Source organism: Pelodiscus sinensis, chromosome 1 (assembly GCF_049634645.1).
Source record: "Pelodiscus sinensis isolate JC-2024 chromosome 1, ASM4963464v1, whole genome shotgun sequence".
NCBI lineage: Eukaryota > Metazoa > Chordata > Testudines > Trionychidae > Pelodiscus > Pelodiscus sinensis.
This window is the reverse complement of record NC_134711.1, coordinates 248,098,604-248,116,689: the sequence shown is the minus strand read 5'-3', so window position 1 is coordinate 248,116,689 and position 18,086 is coordinate 248,098,604. Positions and strand designations below refer to the sequence as shown.

Below are 18,086 nucleotides of genomic sequence, written 5' to 3'. Positions count from 1 at the left end.
TATAAAATACTAACTTCCATCAGCACAAGCTACATCAGCATATTGCTTGTGCCAGTATGTTCTTGGCTGTTTGTATTGTCATATCTGTGTTCACCAAGCACCCGCTAAATTTTTTCCATCCATGTGTGGAATACATTTTGTTAAATGCGCCATGGAATGTGCCTCATCTGGACGCGGAAGTACACTGTCAGGCGACAGCAGGGAAGACAATCTCCTCTCTCCTTTCTCCGCCCAAAAGCAACTGCAATACAATGTACTAAAAAGGAAAGCATCATTTTTCTTTGGCATACCAAAGTTTCAAAACTGTATTAAGTCGATGTTTAGTTGTAAACTTTTCAAAGAACAACCACAACATTTTGTTCAGAAAAAACTTTAAAAACAACAAAAAGTCTAGTAGCACCTTAAAGAATAACAAAACATGTAGATGGTATTATGAGCTTTTGTGGGCACAACCCCTTCTTCAGATGAACATTTCATTTACAGAGGATGTTCATTCCCAAAGTGTTTGTAGCTCTGAGGTTCTATTGTATTGCATGCAGTTTTTTGTGCTCCCGTTTCTTTTTTAAAACTACCACCAGAGCGAAAAATCATGAAAAACTGTATATCCAAATTCCAGATCACCTCTTTCCCTCTCTTTTTTTTCCCCCTTCAGTTTGTGTGTATGTCTTAGCTCTAGAGACATACAAAACTGGCAACTAGTCTGTTCTGTGATACTAAGGGTATGTCTAGACTACATGGCTCATTTCATGAGGCATACCAGAGCGGTCGACAAAGGCTTCCCTTGTCGACTGCGACGCGTCCAGACTGCCCCACTGTGCCACCAAACAGCTGATTGGCACAGTGCGGCAGCCATTTTGATGTAAATGAAGTGGCGATTATTTAAATTGCCACTTCATTTTCCTATGTCTAGTAAACTCATCTACATGCCTCCGTCGACGGAGCCATGTAGTGTAGACATACCCTAATAGTACTACTCCCAGCCCTGTTGAAGCATCTGTGGAGAGAGAGGGAGTTTGATGGTTTTCAGTGGGTTGGAAAATGGCAGCTCTGGAGTTGATGTTGAAATGGTCTTTACATTTTTTAACTTTTTCATACTCTGGATTCTATGTCCATTTAATGCCCTTGTGGAGGTGAATGTTAAGAGTTTTGTGTGAGCTGCATAGTTAGTATGAATTTGCTGACATAATCCAGCATGCCTACCAGCCTTTGTATTTTCTTTTTATCTTCTGGTCTCAGCATGTTCACTGTTGCTTGAATCATTGATTTAACAGGTAAGGTTCCCTTTGAGGAATCTCTTCCAAGCATGTTGTCTACATTGTTTGAAATTTGGTCTTATTCAGTTTAAGATTATTAGCTCTTGCAATTTGCAGTGCTCTCCTCAGTTGTTCCTGATGTTCAGTGACAGTGCCCCAAATCAGGTCATCACTGTACTCTTTAATGCCTGTCAGATCTTCAAGCAGCTGGCTCATTTTCAGTGATCTACTTTGAAGCCAAACAGATTCTGAAAGGCGGTTTTAGGAGGTGGTATTTCCAAATGCTGTGTTGAAACTGCAGATCTGTTTCCTCAGCATCCAAGAGGATCTGCCAGAATCCTGCATCTAAGTTGCTGAAAAATGCTTGCTCCTACCAACAGAGACTATAGTTCACTTCTTGTGGGCAAGTGGAATTGTTCTCTTTTATGTTTTTGTTCAGCTCCTTAGGGTTCATACACAGTTGTAGCCTGCCTCCCTTTTCTGTCCAGTTATTCAGAAGTAAGCCCAGTCTGTTTTTCTCTTTGCCGAATGATACCATTTGCTGTCACCAATGTTCCCTCTAATCTTTTCCATCTAAGTATGGATTTTTTCCATCCATGTACAGAATAATTTTTTTATTTGAACTGATGCATGTTCACGTGCATCACCAATAGAAACAAAAAAATCTAGTCGTGGGTGCTCTACTAATTACCTGGGCAGCATTGGAATTTCTCCTGAGTGGCTGCACAAGCACCTAGCTTACAGGGAACACTGGCTCTCATGTTCTGCAGCTCTTTTTCTAGCCTCTCTTTGAAGGCTTGTGTAACATTTCATCTAGAGTGTGATATAGACTATGCATCTTCTCATAACTGTGTTTTGTATGGTACTGGAAAGCGCTTGTGTCATATGAATACATCTGGACATATTAATACTTTCTGATTCTTTGTTTTCGTGACACATATCCTTTTAGTTAAATTAATATGTGAAGAGCCAAATGACCATGGTGCCTATTTAATGCACCTCACATGTGTGCAGGCCCAAGACTGGTTGCTTACTTCTGCATACCACCACCAGGTCTTGTAATGTAATTTCCCCCTTATATTTAAAATTCAGTGTGCAGTCTTTCAACACTGGAATTTTTCCTTCATTATACTCTTTCACAGATACTTTTGACTCTTCAACTTATACATGCTCTTTATCGCTCTGTTTTAGTATACTACATATATTTGTGTCCCGGTATCTTATCTTGTATGTCATGTAAGTGCCACTTGTGTACTTTTACATGCACACTTTCGTGTTTCCTCTGCACATTTTAGCATCATGGTTGGGGTTTTTACAGTTTCTGCATATTTGCCTGGGCACTTACTGTATTAAGGGTGGTTGCCATATTGCTAGCATTACTTCCCACTGTACACGTTTCTGTTCATGGATAATTTAATTTCTGTGAAATTTTCCATTAACAATTTTAAACTAGCAAGGGACTAGAAGCACTAGTGAGTTTTACCATTCTTTTCATAGCATGTGTAAACTTTACAACATCATGCATACATATGCATATTATTCAGACTTTTGCTATCAGGAGATTCCACTCCATCATATATTTTGTTCACAACTTTCTTACTAATTAGCTTGGGCACTGTTTAGAAGAGGCAGAGGTTAGTATCGGCAATTTAGAGTTGAAATTTAGATAGTAATATTGATGAAAAATACAAATTCATGTAATGGATATTCTAATCAAAATGTTTTGGTGTTTTTTAATACAAGATAAAGGGCCAAATTCTTGCTTTCTTTTACTCATTCAAGTTGGTTGTGGAACTGGGTGAACTTATGCCTGAGGTGAATGTGATTTGGTGGAAAATCAGTGTCACATATTTCCAGTGCCTTTATTTCCAGAGATGTTTAAATCAGCAACTATAACACTTCTCTCAAGGAGGGGTTGCATACAGATGTGTGGTTTAAAATAAACCTCCACACATTTGTACTCAGGAGGAGGAAGAAAACCTGTAATACATTACCTTGACATACTTTTGAACAGTTAAACACTGAGCAATTGGAAGGGAACAATAAATAGCAATAACAGGAAACTTTTCAGTGAGCTTGTTGGTACTAGCAGTAAGAGAAAGTTTATCTTCCGTTAGGAGATAATTAGCTAACAGTTTTGGCCAAGTTTTGTGTGCATAAGTTGAAAGGTTGCTTTTTGTTATAGTAAACAATTTTTTTTCTCTAAGGTGGTTCATTTGACTGCTCTATTAGTTTTCGAGGCTCTGAAGCTATATTATCTCAAATTTCCTCTATTTTTAAAATGGTCTACCAGTACTGCTGTATTGTTGGATGTTGTAGTATATACATTTCTATCATTGTAGTATATACAGTGTTGCATGCACTGTAAATGTGATGTGTATTTAGATCAGTGGTCCCCAACCTTTTGTGGCTGCTGGGTGCCCAGGGGCGGGGCCGCTCACACGCCACACTTCCGGGGGTGGAGCCACACATGTGCTGCGCGCCCAAGGTGGGGGCCGCCCACGCGCCCTGAGCCCAGGATCTGGCACCACGCATGTGCCACGCGCCCGGGACCGGCATCACGCATGTGCCGTGCGCTGGGGGCGGGGCCAGCCCAGATGTTTCAGCGGGAGCACATAAATGCCCCGGCGGGCGCCATGGCACCCGTGGGCACCGCGTTGGGGACCACTGATTTAGATGTCTTTTTTTACTTGTCTTAAAGTTACTTATGGTTGTATAGATATTGAAAGATCTTAAAACACTTTACAACCTTAAACTTATATATTTTAAAATGACTTCTTCTACCAATGGAGTGCCTATAGATGAACAGGAGCATAGTAACAGTGTACTCTTAATTTAAAAGCAGGGAATGAAGAAGAGTACTAAGTCCAACTGAAAAAAGCAGAGGGTTTTAGGCAGGCAGAGTGTAATTACCCAAATTAGAATTGGTTAGGACAATGGGCTTATAGCCTTATTCTTATGAAAAGTGCCATTGGATATTTAATTACCACCTCAGTTTTATGCCATTTGAAAACTGGGACCTCCCAACATCATGATGCTCCAACCACCCTGCTGTGACAATAGCTCATTACTGATTTGTTGAGACAATGCCACTTACTGAATCACCAAAAGCACTATTTACACCACCCAGTTCCACAACCGACTTATATTGGGCAAGACATTTGTTCTCTCTGACTCAGGTTTTCAGTTTGCAATATGAGTATATTGTTGCTTATTCAGCTTTGTAACTACTGCAAGATCTCTGGTGGAAAAAGTATTGGAAAAATATTGAATGTTATTGATTATTATTTGACTTAGAGGCATTCCCTTCAATTCCGATTCACTCTTATATGATTATTGCATAAAAAAAAAAAATCCTGTGACTACAAGGCTGAGATTGTAAAATCTTGGAACAGAGACTTTTAAAAAAAATTCTGTTGGATACAGCACTTAGCACAAATTGGTCCTGGTTCATGACTGGGTATACGAGGCACTATAAACATAAATTCTGTTGAAATATTATTATTTGTATTATTATGGTTATTTGTCAAGTTCCAGTTGTGCTCATAGCCATATAAATTAAGCAAAAGCATCATCTTTTGCAAAATTGAGAACAATTGCAAACACTCCAGAGAAAAAAGTTTAATTCTTGTATTTATTTGAAGTCTTTCAAATAAAAGGCTTCATGTTCTCCTGTGGTACTGAGTGAACAAAGTAACAGTTGTAGGATATGTAGATATGTTGTATGCACATATGAATTTTAAATTGTAAAATACAGGTTTGTAAATTACTTTAATTTTTCACTTGGTAAAATATGAAATGTAAAATACTCATAAGAAGTGATCTCAGTTTCCTATAACATGAGATACTAGTTTAGCATAAGAAACACCCCATCCTCTCCATCATGAATGCCTGGTTTTCATTTAGTGTAATGTATATTTTTATATTAAACATCTACTTCAGTGTTCTGTGCCAAGTGCAGTTATTGCTTCCAGACTGACAGTAAAACAGCTTGGAAAATAAAGTACTGGTAACTTTCTCTACTGCAGATAGTACAATCACTCTTGGAAATAGTTCTTCTTTTCGAAGAGATAAATGATAGGTATTAGATTAATCTTAAATTCCCCCCCCCCCCCAGACTTTTTTTGGGTGCACTGGTGGAATTAACTAATACTCTGTGAAGAATAAATTTTATGTGGCTGTTTATAAACTGGAGGAAAGTTAAGTTGCTTACTAATTGGTGTAACTAAAAGGGAATTGGTGGAAATGGTGTTGCATATGTTGTACATCAAGTGGGTGAAGATTTTTTTTTCTACTGTGCAACGCTTGCATCTTGTGAACAACAACAACTATCCAAAAACTTGTACTAATGGTGAGACAGATGCTTCCTTTGCCTTTGGCAAAATCCTCTGTCACAAATGGTCTTGCAATGAAGAGAAGTGATAGCACTTTTTTTTTGCACTAAAAATTAAAATGGTCCTTACAAGTCTAGAAGATTGAGATTACGTTTCTTAGTGTTTGCCATTTCCTTTGTGCATACCTGATTTCTTCTCTTTATCTTCATGTAATCAGCAGCTATATCCATTTCCAGAATATAATTGAACGTAATGAAGAAAGAGGTTGGGCTGTTAAGCCTCTGCATTCTCTGCTCTTTGTGCTGAGCATGGTGCTAAAAAGAGATGAGTTAACATAAACCTGAGTAGGCTGTTTAACCTTTTTTCTCTTCTGGAAATGTAGATGCAATAACATTTGCAGCTGAAAAGGCTCATTCCCAGTTTCTAATGTTCAAGGATGCAAATGAAGCATTTTGTCTTTAGTGTAGCCTGGAGGTGTTATGCAAGAAAACAGAAAGAGGTTTCTAGGATTAGTTCCACAGATTTCTTTTATCATGTAAAAACCAACCCTGGTTTCAGTGACATGAGCTGAAGAAAACAATATGGAAAACACCCAGGGAAAATTCTTACATGTTTCTGCTGTTTCTACCTAAATTTTCTGAGTGTTCATTACTTATGAATACTTAGTTCTGTGGTGGTGCATAACTTTAAAGTGAACTTGGTATTCTTTTTGGGATCTTCACTTAGTTGTTTTTTAAAAAAAGTATTATTGAGACACAAATATTAATGATCAATTGTGCTTCTATGCCATGTAAATTTCTGCACACTTAAATTTTATAGTAGATTTTCTTTGTTATAATGTGCTTTCTGATGACTTATGTGGGCCAATACAGGTTGGACCTCTCTGGTTTGGCACCCTTGGGATCTGACCACTCCTGAATGAGGGTATTTTCTGGACCAGGGGAAGTCCCTTCCCTAATGACCCAAGCTGCCCTGATGCCCCTGGACTAGGGCTCCAGCCCAGCCCTGCTGCTGCCCCAGTCTTCTGGGGCTCTTTAGTTGTCACTAGAGAACCACAGCTGGAGCTTTGCAACCAGGGCCAGAACTCCACAGTTGAGGTAGGGGCTGGAGCTCCCTGGCTGCAGAGCCCTGGTCCCATTCTGGCCCCAGCAGCTGGGGAGCTCCAGCCCCAGTGGCAGCTAGGGAGTTTTGGTTCCCACCCTCTAGTCCTGGCCAGGGAGCTCCTTGGCTGTCGCTGGAACTGGAGCTTTCTGTGCGGCCAGAATGGGGCCAGAGTTCTGCGGCCAGGGCTGGATCTCCCTGACCACGGCTGGGCTGAAGCTCCCCAGCCAGAGGAGCAGAACTCCATACTGCCGGCTCTGTGTGCCTCCTCTCCCTCGCAGTGTTCTTGCCCCACCACTAGACCTCCCTGTTCCTGGGCTCTGTGGTCAGAGAGTACCAGTTTAGGGAGGTACAACCTGTACTACATTTGGGTTCTTGAGAATTGTACTGGTATACCAAAAAGATGATTACATAGATGACTGTTAAGGCTTTGATTTGGTATTTTATTAAATGAGATTTGGCTATAATATTAAAATGTAAAGCAAATTTTTGAAGGTTTAGAGTTCAGATGACATTTCAGAAGTCATTTAGCTTGTTGAGAGTGCAGAGAAAGTTTCTTTTATTATTTTTTTTTTACTGTTGTACTCTCTCATTGTTAATGATATTTGTGTTCTTATTGCATTTCTACAATGGGAAATGTCTTCTAAATAAAGAAAATACAATTTGTGCATATTATGAAACTCTTGTGTAATGGTTAATAAATGGGTAAATTAATACATACTGTACAATAATATGATTTTGGAACACTTGTGCCATTATGAAATTAATATCAGAATATTTTTAATTAGTTTCTAACATGTACTTTTTAATTTAAGTATTTGTGCCTTAGATGATGCTGACTGTCTAAATCAGCAGTGGGCAAATGGGCTGGATCTGGCCCGCCAAGTGCGTGGATCTGGTCTTCAGAGGCCCTGCTGCTCCCCTGGCCAATTAGGGCTTTGGGGCAGGGAGCACCCAAAGCCTTCTCTGCTCTGCCACCGCCCTGTGAGCAGCATGTGGCACTTTGAAGCGCTGTGCGCTGCTCCTAGGGGCGGGGTGAGAGTGGAGGAGGCTTCGTGTGCTTCCCCACTCTCCCCCTCCCCGGCCAATCAGGACCTGGGGGTGGGGGAGCTGCGTGAAGCTTCCTTCACCCTGCCTTGGTCCTGCGAGGAGCCCATGGCACCTTGCAGGGTGGGAGGAGGTTTCCTTGATTGGCCTGGGGGTGGAGGAGAGTGCCAACCCTCTAATAGGGCATGGGTGCCTAGTGGGAAGGGAGAGTAAAGAGGCTCCCCCACCCCCAGACCAGTTATGGTCTGGGGGTGGGGTAGCCCTGCCCCTTCCTGTTTAGGCCCTGCCCCTTCCGTGATGGCCCAGGGCTTCTTCAAAAAATTTTGAAGTGACTCCCAGGCAAAAATTATTGTCCACGCCTGGTCTAGATATATTATGACTGCTCCTTGATCACTACCTAAGTAATTACATATTTTTCTTCTGAGACAAGCAGTTGCAAGGGTAGTTGAAATAGAGTATTAGAATCTTGTGTCCAGTCCATAGTGGATCAGAAACAATTGTTGGAGACCATATTTAAACTTTAAGCATGGGTCTATATAAAACAGAATTCTGGAACAATTTGACCTTTTTAGTGTTAGTTCTGGTGAAACTGTATATAAATATAGTTTAAACTTTGTGCCTATACTGTCTTTGCAGCCCATTACAGAGAGGGCAAGAGTTTCAGATGTTGGGTGCAACTTCAGATAGTCATTTAGCCAGAAATAAATGTTGTTGCAAATTAATCTTTTTATTAGAAGTGTTGAATGTTTGCCCTATAACACCAATAAAATTACATACATAATCTATCTAACCTACAGGTCTTACGTCAAGCCTAAGCTTCCTATGAACAGGATACAAAATAAGACTCTGTGATCATTATATATTGCCATAACTATGTACATGCAGTCCCCGGGTTACGTACAAGATAGGGACTGTAGGTTTGTTCTTAAGTTGAATTTGTATGTAAGTCGGAACTGGTACATATTGTAGGGGAAACTCTAGCCAAACATTTCCCCAGAGCTCAGTTTTATTCTCCCACACCTCACTTTCCTCAGTCCTTTATTCTCAAGCTGAGGTGTCTGCTGAGAAAAGCTGCTCCGTGTCTCCCTGGTATGCTGGGGGGGGGCGCTAGCTTCATGTCTCTCTGGTCTGCTGGGGGGAAGCAGCTAGTGCGGGGTTGCCTCACTCCATTTGTAAGTAGGGATCCGATGTAAGTCGGATCCATGTAACCCGGGGACTGCCTGTATATGTTAGACTATTACTTGGAGTGAATAATAGGCTTAAATTCATAGTAGTTCTCAAAATGTGATGGTGATGTTTTATGGAGGAGTATAAAAATAAATCTTATTAGTCCTTATTACAAAACAAAAACATAAATTTCAGCATTGCAGTTGGTTGAATTCCAAATTGATTGATTACTCTTAAAAAAATGTTAAGGATTTCAGGATTTTAAGTGGGTATCCTATCATGGTCACATTTCCCCCCACTGCTCATAGTTATGAAAGTATTTTTAATGTTTCTATAAACTCAATTTTAAGAAAAGCAAAAAGCAAATTTCTTAAACCTAGTTTCATTTTATTTAAAATGGAGTTCCTTCTTTTTTCAACAACATTTTTCTAAAAAATATTTTTAAGATTAAGGCTATGTCTACACTTGCAATTGAAAGACACAACTTTTGTCATTCACGGGTGCTTAACCATCTGTTCCCGCAATCAACAAAAGTTTTGCAGTGGCAAGAACAAGTGTTTACACTGCTTTGTTGGCAGGACCACTTTCCTGCCTACAAAGTCAAAATTACTCATGGAGACTTGAAGTATTTTGTCTGCAAAAGTGCTGACAAACTGTATTCACATGTGCCAACTTTTAATGACAGAGCTGTGTTGTCATTGCAGAAAGCTGTGTAGTGTAGACATAACCACACTCTGACATGTAATAGTTACATCTACATTAAGAATGTTAAGAAGCAGGTAATTGACTAATCATGTAGTCGATACAATTTGTACTGTCTACACAATTAGTTAAGAGACCCCACTTAGTTGATAAGCTTCCAGGTGCACACACCTACCTCCCCCCTCCCATGGGGGAAAGTGAGTAGCTGAGTAGTGAGTTACAACCCGGTGGGGGAAAATGAGTAGTTGAGTAATGACTTACAATAGTTGATGTAGTTGCTTACATCCCTAGTCTACATTAGTCCATAAAAAATAATATTCATAATGGAAGGTACAAAACTAAAACATTATCACAGGATAACTTGATTAAATTACCATTCATTAGATAAATATAAAAATTTGTGTGTGTGGAAAATTTCAATTATAGGATAATTTATAGGACCAAATAAATTTCTTCTAGAGTCCTTGATCTAAAAGATACTAATGATTCATTGTGATAATAACTTTCATATCATAGCAAACCACAGTACTGCAAAGGATGGGTATATCTTCTTTAATTAGAATCTAAAAGATTTGCATAGTTGTGGACCACTTGGACCTGCCTTGTGCATGCTCCATCTGGCCAGAGACGGCTGTCGTAGTCCCCTTTATAGTGGCGTTCTGGGAGTCCACATGGAACATAAGGAGCCATGTGGTGTTCAGGTGTGGACTCTGAGCACGTCTACGCTGCAATAAAAGATATCCAGCTTTCCCTCAACCCACTCAACATGACTCAATCACTCCTTACTGCATTCATGATCCTATGTGCCTATGCAGGAGGCAGAAATTCATGATGAAATGAATTGTTTGTAATACTGTACGTTTGTTAGATTTTTTATAATAAATAACATTTATTTTCTTTTCTGTCTTCAGTCAATTTTTTAGTGTTCAGAATTATAAAGAACCATAATTAAACAGAGAAGGAAGGCACCTAATAGGATTCTCCTCAAAAAGCATGATTGTATCATGATAAAATGATAATGGCAAAAGGCCTTAGGAGAAAGAGAAAAGTGGAAGTTCTTGATATTTAGTGTAGTGGCAATTTGACACACTCTCAGCCAAAAGGGATTTGGTCTGCTTTTTTTGGTATCTTTATTTGTTTAATTTTCTACAGCATCATACGTTTGTTTCATATGTGCGGAGTCCTGCATTTTGAATGATCTTGCGTCACTTCATACTGTTAAATCATTTTTGGAACAATTTAGGTGGTGGAAAGAAATGGATGGTGAATGGACCCTGTGTAGCTTGTCTAGCTTCATAGGGGGGATGAAGAATAGGTGGTACTTTCAGCTGTTGAGATTTTCAGAATAGTTTAATGTAAATATAAAGGTTTTGAGATGTCAGATGCATAGGATAGTGAGCTAGTACATGTGTCGAAAGGGGGATTGTTTCCCTCTTATTTTTAGGCAGCTCAGTTTTTCAACTAATTTTGAAGATAATTTTTTAAAAACCATATTGGGTTTTTTAAACCATATACATACTTAACTATCTTTCACTTAACATATAGGAACATTGTGAGTCTGTCACAACTCCTGAAAATGTAGAATATAGACTTATTATTTTCTAAAGTGAATAGGGGTTCCAGGTGTCCGGTGTTGACCCAGACAGTCCGGTATTTCCGCCTCCTGTCTGGTAAAAAAAAAAAAAAAATTCAGAAAATACTGGACACCTAAAATACCGGACACCTGGCAACCCTATGACACACTCAGCAACTGGGCCCAGCCCCTGGACCCTTCTCTCCCCCCCCCTACCCCTCCCCCCTCCCCGACCGCCTGCTTACCTGGTTCTGCAGGGAAGCTGCTTTCTGGCTCAACCAAGAAAACAAGATGGCTGCCAGCAAAAAGCCTAAAGACTCCAAGCAAGGGGAAGCAATGGCTTCCCTGGGTCTTAGTGCTCAACTTCTCCCTATCCCTATTTTGACTCTGCATGCACTTAAAGGGACCATGCTGTTTTAATGCTGTTTATTTATTTAGCTTAACTCTTGGGGTCCCCCCCTTTTTTTTTGCTCAACAACGTTGGTCTCCCCCTTTCCCCCTCTCAACAGAATTTTTTCCCCTGTGTTTTTTTTTTGGAGGAGGGGACGGATGGGGGGGTTCGGTATTTTTTATTAAACCATCTGGCAACCCTAAAAGTGGAGTGGATTCACTCATCTAGAATTTGTTGTTTTTAGATAGGCTTGTTTGCATTAGAGAATAAAAGAGTACAGAAGTTTTATCTGTTGGAACTATGGATTCTGTGCAGTACAGTGAGAAATGGTCTGGCCTGTAGAATCCAGTCAATGACTTCTTTAGTGCTCTTCTTACAGAGAGAAATATTCAGAAGTTGATCCTTTGAGCTGCTGAACTCTGGCTCAAATCCAGTAAAGGGTCCCAAGTCACTGGGGAGCACTTACATCCTCAAATAATTTCCTGAACTGGGGGTCACAATACTCAGGTGCTTGTAGAATTGAGCCTGTAATACTTTCCTCTAGGCTTCTAGGTGAAGATATTTTTTCCTCACGTTTTTTAGTCCTTCTCTTACTTTGTTTTCCTGTATTCCTCATCCTCCTCTTCCTTCCCCACTTTTCTAAAATATCAGGGTCCGAGCTGTCAAAGATATATGCAATGTCTGGCACTTCTTGTCAGTGAGATATGTGCTTCATTGTCTGAAGAGGATGAATTTTGAAAATCTGTAATAATGTAATTGTTCTGGCTCCAACTTTTGGATCTGTATAACATTTTCCCTAAGTATAAGATGCTAGGAAACGGTTATGAAAATTACATTTTACATATAAGAAATCCCAATTTTATTGGCTAGGATCATAGGGAACAAATGAGGAAAAATCATAATTCATAGTACTAGTTTTAATTTTTGCCACCCTGTTACCAGCTGAATATAGAAAACCACATTTGTAAGAGTTTGCTTGTCTGGAGGATGCATGCAAATACTATATTTTTCCATATTCCAGTATTTTCAATATTTTTTAAGTTCAGTCTTCAAAGTCTTTTAAATTGTTGAATATAAGACTTTATACTTTCATTTTGATGTTGGGTAAGGCTTTGGTTTAAAGAATGCATAATGAAATCCTGAACTGTATTATACTTTAGCAAGCAATCTTTATAAGTCACTTGTGGCTATTTCAATCTTTGGTTAACTGGACTCCTTTCACTTGAGGGATATTTCTAATTTTCAAGCTGGAATACTTTGACTTTCTGCTGTTTTCTTTGGCCTGGCTTTGATTTATACAGACACTGATTTATACAGGCTTTGAATCTGTGTGTATGCATGTTTAACAAGTCCATATACATTTTTAATGTACCAGCTCAAATGCTTTTTATATTTTAGTTATGTTTCTACATAAATATATTATTTTCCATATAAAGTTTCATTAAGAAACTTTGATTTTGCTTGTATAAACCTATAGAGAACTTCTGCTTAAGGATGTTTTTTCTAAATTTAAATCTTCATTGTCTCCACAGGCATCAGAAGGTGTCACCTTTATTGGACCTGACACACATGCTATTCAAGCTATGGGAGACAAGATTGAAAGCAAATTATTAGCCAAGAATGCAAAGGTCAACACAATCCCTGGCTTTGATGGAGTGGTCAAGGTGAGAAACTGTTTAACTGCTCTCTCTCTCTTTCTAGAATCTCACATTATTTAAATAAAAGTACCACTCTTTCCAAAGGTGTGATATGTAATTCAATTATAAATTCAATATTCTAACTTCAATAGAAAATCCAATTGAAAAATGTCATGATACTGACATTTTTAATGGTAAAAATGCTTCTGAAGAGGAAGAGCTGTTGGAAGAATAGAATCAATTGTCAAATATTAAGCTGTACGCAGCAAATGGCATACAAAGTGTGGTTTCTCAAAACACTCTCTCATGTTTTCAATTGCATTTGAGATAGGTTAAGATGGGGAATATGAGTAAAATACCACCAGATGTGGGTTAATGTATTTTTGTGTGCACGTGCATGTGTGCATATATACTTTGATGTGTGTTTTTCTTCCTTCACTTTTTTCCAGTTGTATTAACTATTGGCGTGACTTAGGTAATGTTTTGCCAAAGCTAATATGTTAAGTATTTTGTTGGCAGCACAGGTTTCACAGTGGCAATTGCAGTGATACACCATGTGCATTTTGTATTTCTCCTCAGTATTGAGTCTGTCGTATACTGCCACATATTGTGAGGCTGTTTCTGTGTTTTTTTAAAAAAAGCTGTTTCTTTTCTTGCAAAGTTATGGGCAGTGTTTATTTGCTTTGAGTAGGAATTCTTATACTATTTCTCATATCTTGTTCAACCATCTTTGTTGTGTTTCTTTGTCTCTTGTACAACGAAATGAAAATGTTTTGATTTCATCTGTCCTTTGACATATTGATTGTGATATTGGTCTTATATTTTTCTGCCTTTGCATATGTCTGTTTATCGACTACAGATCAGGGACAAATATTACAAAATGGTTTTCACATGCTGAAACTTCCATGTTGTGGGGTGAAATTTTTCATGCTTGGTCTTCAACCTCAAGTTGAATTTTTGGAGCAAATTTGAGCAAAATTCCCTTCATTTGTTTTAATTATTGGAAATTTATTTCCTATTTAAAAAGCTAAAATTGAAAAAGCTGAAGTTATAATCTTGACACTCGGCATTGACCTAGTTCTCTCAAGGCTTGTGCATATTATGAAATATTTTTGCATTTTGAAGATAATAGTGAAAAAATGAGTTTCTTGATATAACGCTGTCCATGATTTAGGACGTTGGGAATTGAATGCAAAATATTAAGGCTGTAAATTTAAAGTGTAGTTTAGGTTAATCCTCTTCCAAAATAGACTAAACTAACCTGCTCGAAAGCATTTTATGCGTACAGTGTGTCCACTCAACGAGTTGGCACTAAATACTCACGCTACATCTACGCTACAGCAGAAAGTCAGTTTAAGATACACAGGTCCAGCTGTGTGAATAATGTAGCTGGAGTCGACTTATCTTGAGTAGAGTTACCACAGATTCTATACTCTGGGGCGATGATGAGAGACACTTTCTTGTTGTTTTCCCTTACTGTACTCATCCGGGGGAGAGTAACAGGGTCAACAAGAGAGCGATCAGTGGTTAATTTGGCAGGTCTTTACTGGCCCAATAAATCAACCACTGATGGATCAATCTCAGAGCTGTAATGATAGCTATACCATACGAAAGACTCTGGGCTTTTCCACCTGTAGACAAATCATAGAAGATGAGGGTTGGAAGAGACCTCAGGAGGCCATCTCTGCTCAAAGCAGGACCAACTCCAACTAACTCCAACATTTATTTGTCCTGGTTTATGCAGATCACTAGCATTTATCATCATGTCAGTTAACCATGGAAGAACAGGAGGTAGAGAGGATGTGGTGGAGGGAGAAGGCGACGTTGAAATACCATGTCCTATGGACTGTGATCAGAGGTAGCCCTTCACCTCTAAGTTCCGTATTTTCACTAAACCTGCCTTTTCCTGCAGCAAGAGAAGCCATCTTGGCTTTTATAGAGGTAGCTTTGATTCCATTATGCTTTCCCCACAGCAAGAGAGAGCTCTACACAACCATTTTTTCTTATGTGGACGCCTCTTTGATTTGGCCTGAGAATGACCTAGATAATGACTGGCTGGATTCTAGTCACTATGGATCTGCACACACTAGGCAAAATAGCATTGTTAGTGCTGGTGATGGAAGTGCCTGGGGCCTGTGATGTCTGACTGCGTTCACAGATAAATGTTCACAGGCATTTTACAATGGCATTATCATCAATGAGCATACACTGCATTGGATCAAACCTTTACAAAGCCTCTCCCTATATTGTGATAGAAATGTAGCCAGAAATATAATCTATGCTATCATGTGCCGAAAGTGTCCGTCTGCTATGTACATTGGACAAACATCTCAGACACTTCGCCAAAGGATTAATGCCCACAAAACAGATATCAGACAAGATCACAAAGAGAAAACAGTTTCTTGCCATTTTAACCAGAAAGGACACTCTCTCAATGACTTGACCACCTGCATTCTGCTACAAAGACCTTTTACATCTGCACTTGAAAGGGAATCCTCTGAACTGTCATTCATGTTAAAATTCGACACTTGCCAACAAGGACTTAACAAACATTTGAACTATCTCACCCATTACCAAGACAGTTTCCCCAATTATCACCTCTAATACCATTAACTCACAAACATCCCACTCTCCCTACCTCTAATATCATCAATTCACAGACACTTACCTTCCTTCCTCCCCCCCCCCCCGCATCCCCCTCCTGTTCTGCAATGTGATTTGTCCTTTTCATATTTGTTCATTTTTTTAATTGTATCCTTTGGTATATATGGTTGTGACTATTTTCTTCCACTATTTGATCTAAGGAAGTGGGTCTGGCCCACGAAAGCTCATCATCTAATAAACCATCTTGTTAGTCTTTAAAGTGCTACATTGTCCTGCATTCTCCCTATATTGGTGTGCTCTCAGCTTGTGCAGTGCTAATGCTGATGTCAGTACTGATGTACTGCAGCAGTAACAGGTCATCTCCCATCTATTGCAGACTACTATGTCCTGTCTTCCAGCAACTGCTCCATGCAATGTTTGGAATACTTAGCAACAGTTTAGCTGTTACTTAGCTGAACCCTTCCCTTCTGAGCGCCTTATCCCTCTTTTTAACTATCCTAAGAGCAAATGAAGACTGGAGCTGGAAGAAATCCATTGAGTACAACCCTTGGAGTTAAATATTCATACACAGCTTTTATTTTATGCACACAATAATCACGTGTTTATGGTACCTTTAATATTAAAAATTAACTTAAAATTGTTTTGTTTAATATTTTTAGGGTCTGGTTGTTTTGTGCTATTGTAATAATCAAGCCCACAAAATCAGGAAAAACGGTTAGTTAAGCACTAACATCACAACTAATAAAACTAATGGGGGAAATGAACTAACTATATCTACTTTTTCCTGAGGCCTGTGTTTGCTTTTTTTTTTTTTTTTTTTTTAATAATTAACTCAAACTCCTGGAAACCCAAAAATGAATGGAAAGAAGAACATTAGTCAGCTATTTCTTAGCATGTGGATAATAGGCAGATGTACATTACCTTTATGCCAAATATAACAAATGCTATCTCCCAGCCTTCAATGTTTTAATGAGCTCAGCACCTACTTGAATCAAGAGCAACATCCATCAAAACTTCTGTCACCTATCCTGCCCCCGCCCCAATCGACATAAAAAACCCCTCACAAATCAGATTACATTTCCAACTTTGTTTATTAATTATTCTTGTGAGGTTCTTGGATACAAGAAATGACCTATAGATATGCACACTAGGCAACACTGCTCCCACATGAAATAAAGCCTTCAATAAAAGAGAGGTTGACTTGACTGGGAAACCCATTTATTGTGTTGTCCATCTTGATTGCAAAGTGTTTCAGCGCTTTTAGTCTCTTGTAGTTTCTTGATTAATTAGTCAGCATGCAGAGCAGCTCTGCATTCCCTTTGCCTGTTCACCAAGGCAGTGAGGAGCTCAGTGGATACTATCACAGGGAAATGAGGAGCTAAATCATGGTGTTTAGGTCACAGACTTGTAGCCTTTCTAGTAGCCACCCACTTGGCCAGTGAGCAGGTGTGCCTTCAGGCTCTTCTGTGTTTGGAATCCCTACCTAGCCTTTCATTAGGACAAGACAGTCATAAGGAGTGGTATTTTTAAAGACAAAAAGGGCTGTTAAGTTCTCTATTTTCCCTGTAAATCATTGAGAATTGGGTGCCTAACTCTCCTTTGTACCTAAATCTGTTCTCCTTTTTCCATGCTAAGATGACTTTCCTTTTTCCATTTGGAACTAAAAATGCCTTCACACTTGCTGTGTGAAGAGGATTTTGTGTAATATTGTAAAGACAACTTCATAGGTTAGAAAGACTGATCAGGATGTTTTTTTTTTTTTTTTTTTTTTTTTTTGGTGGACAAAAAAACATAAGAAAGATCTAGTGCTTCACTGTCTTGTTCAATTCAAGACTGCATTAAAGACAATTCAGGGCAACTGCCCATGCCCTGTACTTTGGTGGGGAGCAGTCTGAAGGGCTAGTGGGGCACAAGGTGCTGGCAGCAGAGGTCGGGCCTGTCCCTGCATTCACAGCCATTGGTACGAGGTAGAATGACTCAGCCCCAGCTTGCTTTGCTACCCTAACTCACAATCATGTTGCTTGGATAAGGAGGCTTGGAGTTAAAGCATGAAACCACCCTGCACTCTCTGGCAGTGTTGAGAAGCAGAGAAATGTGGCTGGGAGTTGGGGGAGTGGAGAGGCTAGGGACAGGTCGCTCTGCTTCCTGCTGCTGCTGCTGAGTATGGGAGTAGACCTGACCCCTACTGCTAGTGCCAGGCCCTCTGCCAGTTCCCCTGGCCGTGTTGCTCATGGGAGGGCATTTGGGGGAAGAGGTACAATGGGGGCAGAACAGGGG

The 18,086-nt window shown here is 39.5% G+C and overlaps 1 protein-coding gene across 3 annotated transcripts in view; it reads left to right on the top strand.

Moving 5' to 3' along the window:
- The window catches only part of PCCA (propionyl-CoA carboxylase subunit alpha), a 476,944-nt gene that overhangs the window by 137,425 nt on the left and 321,433 nt on the right, over positions 1 to 18,086 (top strand). For all 3 annotated transcript variants that reach the window (XM_075918750.1, XM_075918752.1, XM_075918751.1), the window contains one exon: positions 13,101 to 13,232. In XM_075918750.1, coding sequence (XP_075774865.1) covers positions 13,101 to 13,232 — 132 coding nt within the window. The remainder of the gene's footprint in view (positions 1 to 13,100; positions 13,233 to 18,086) is intronic.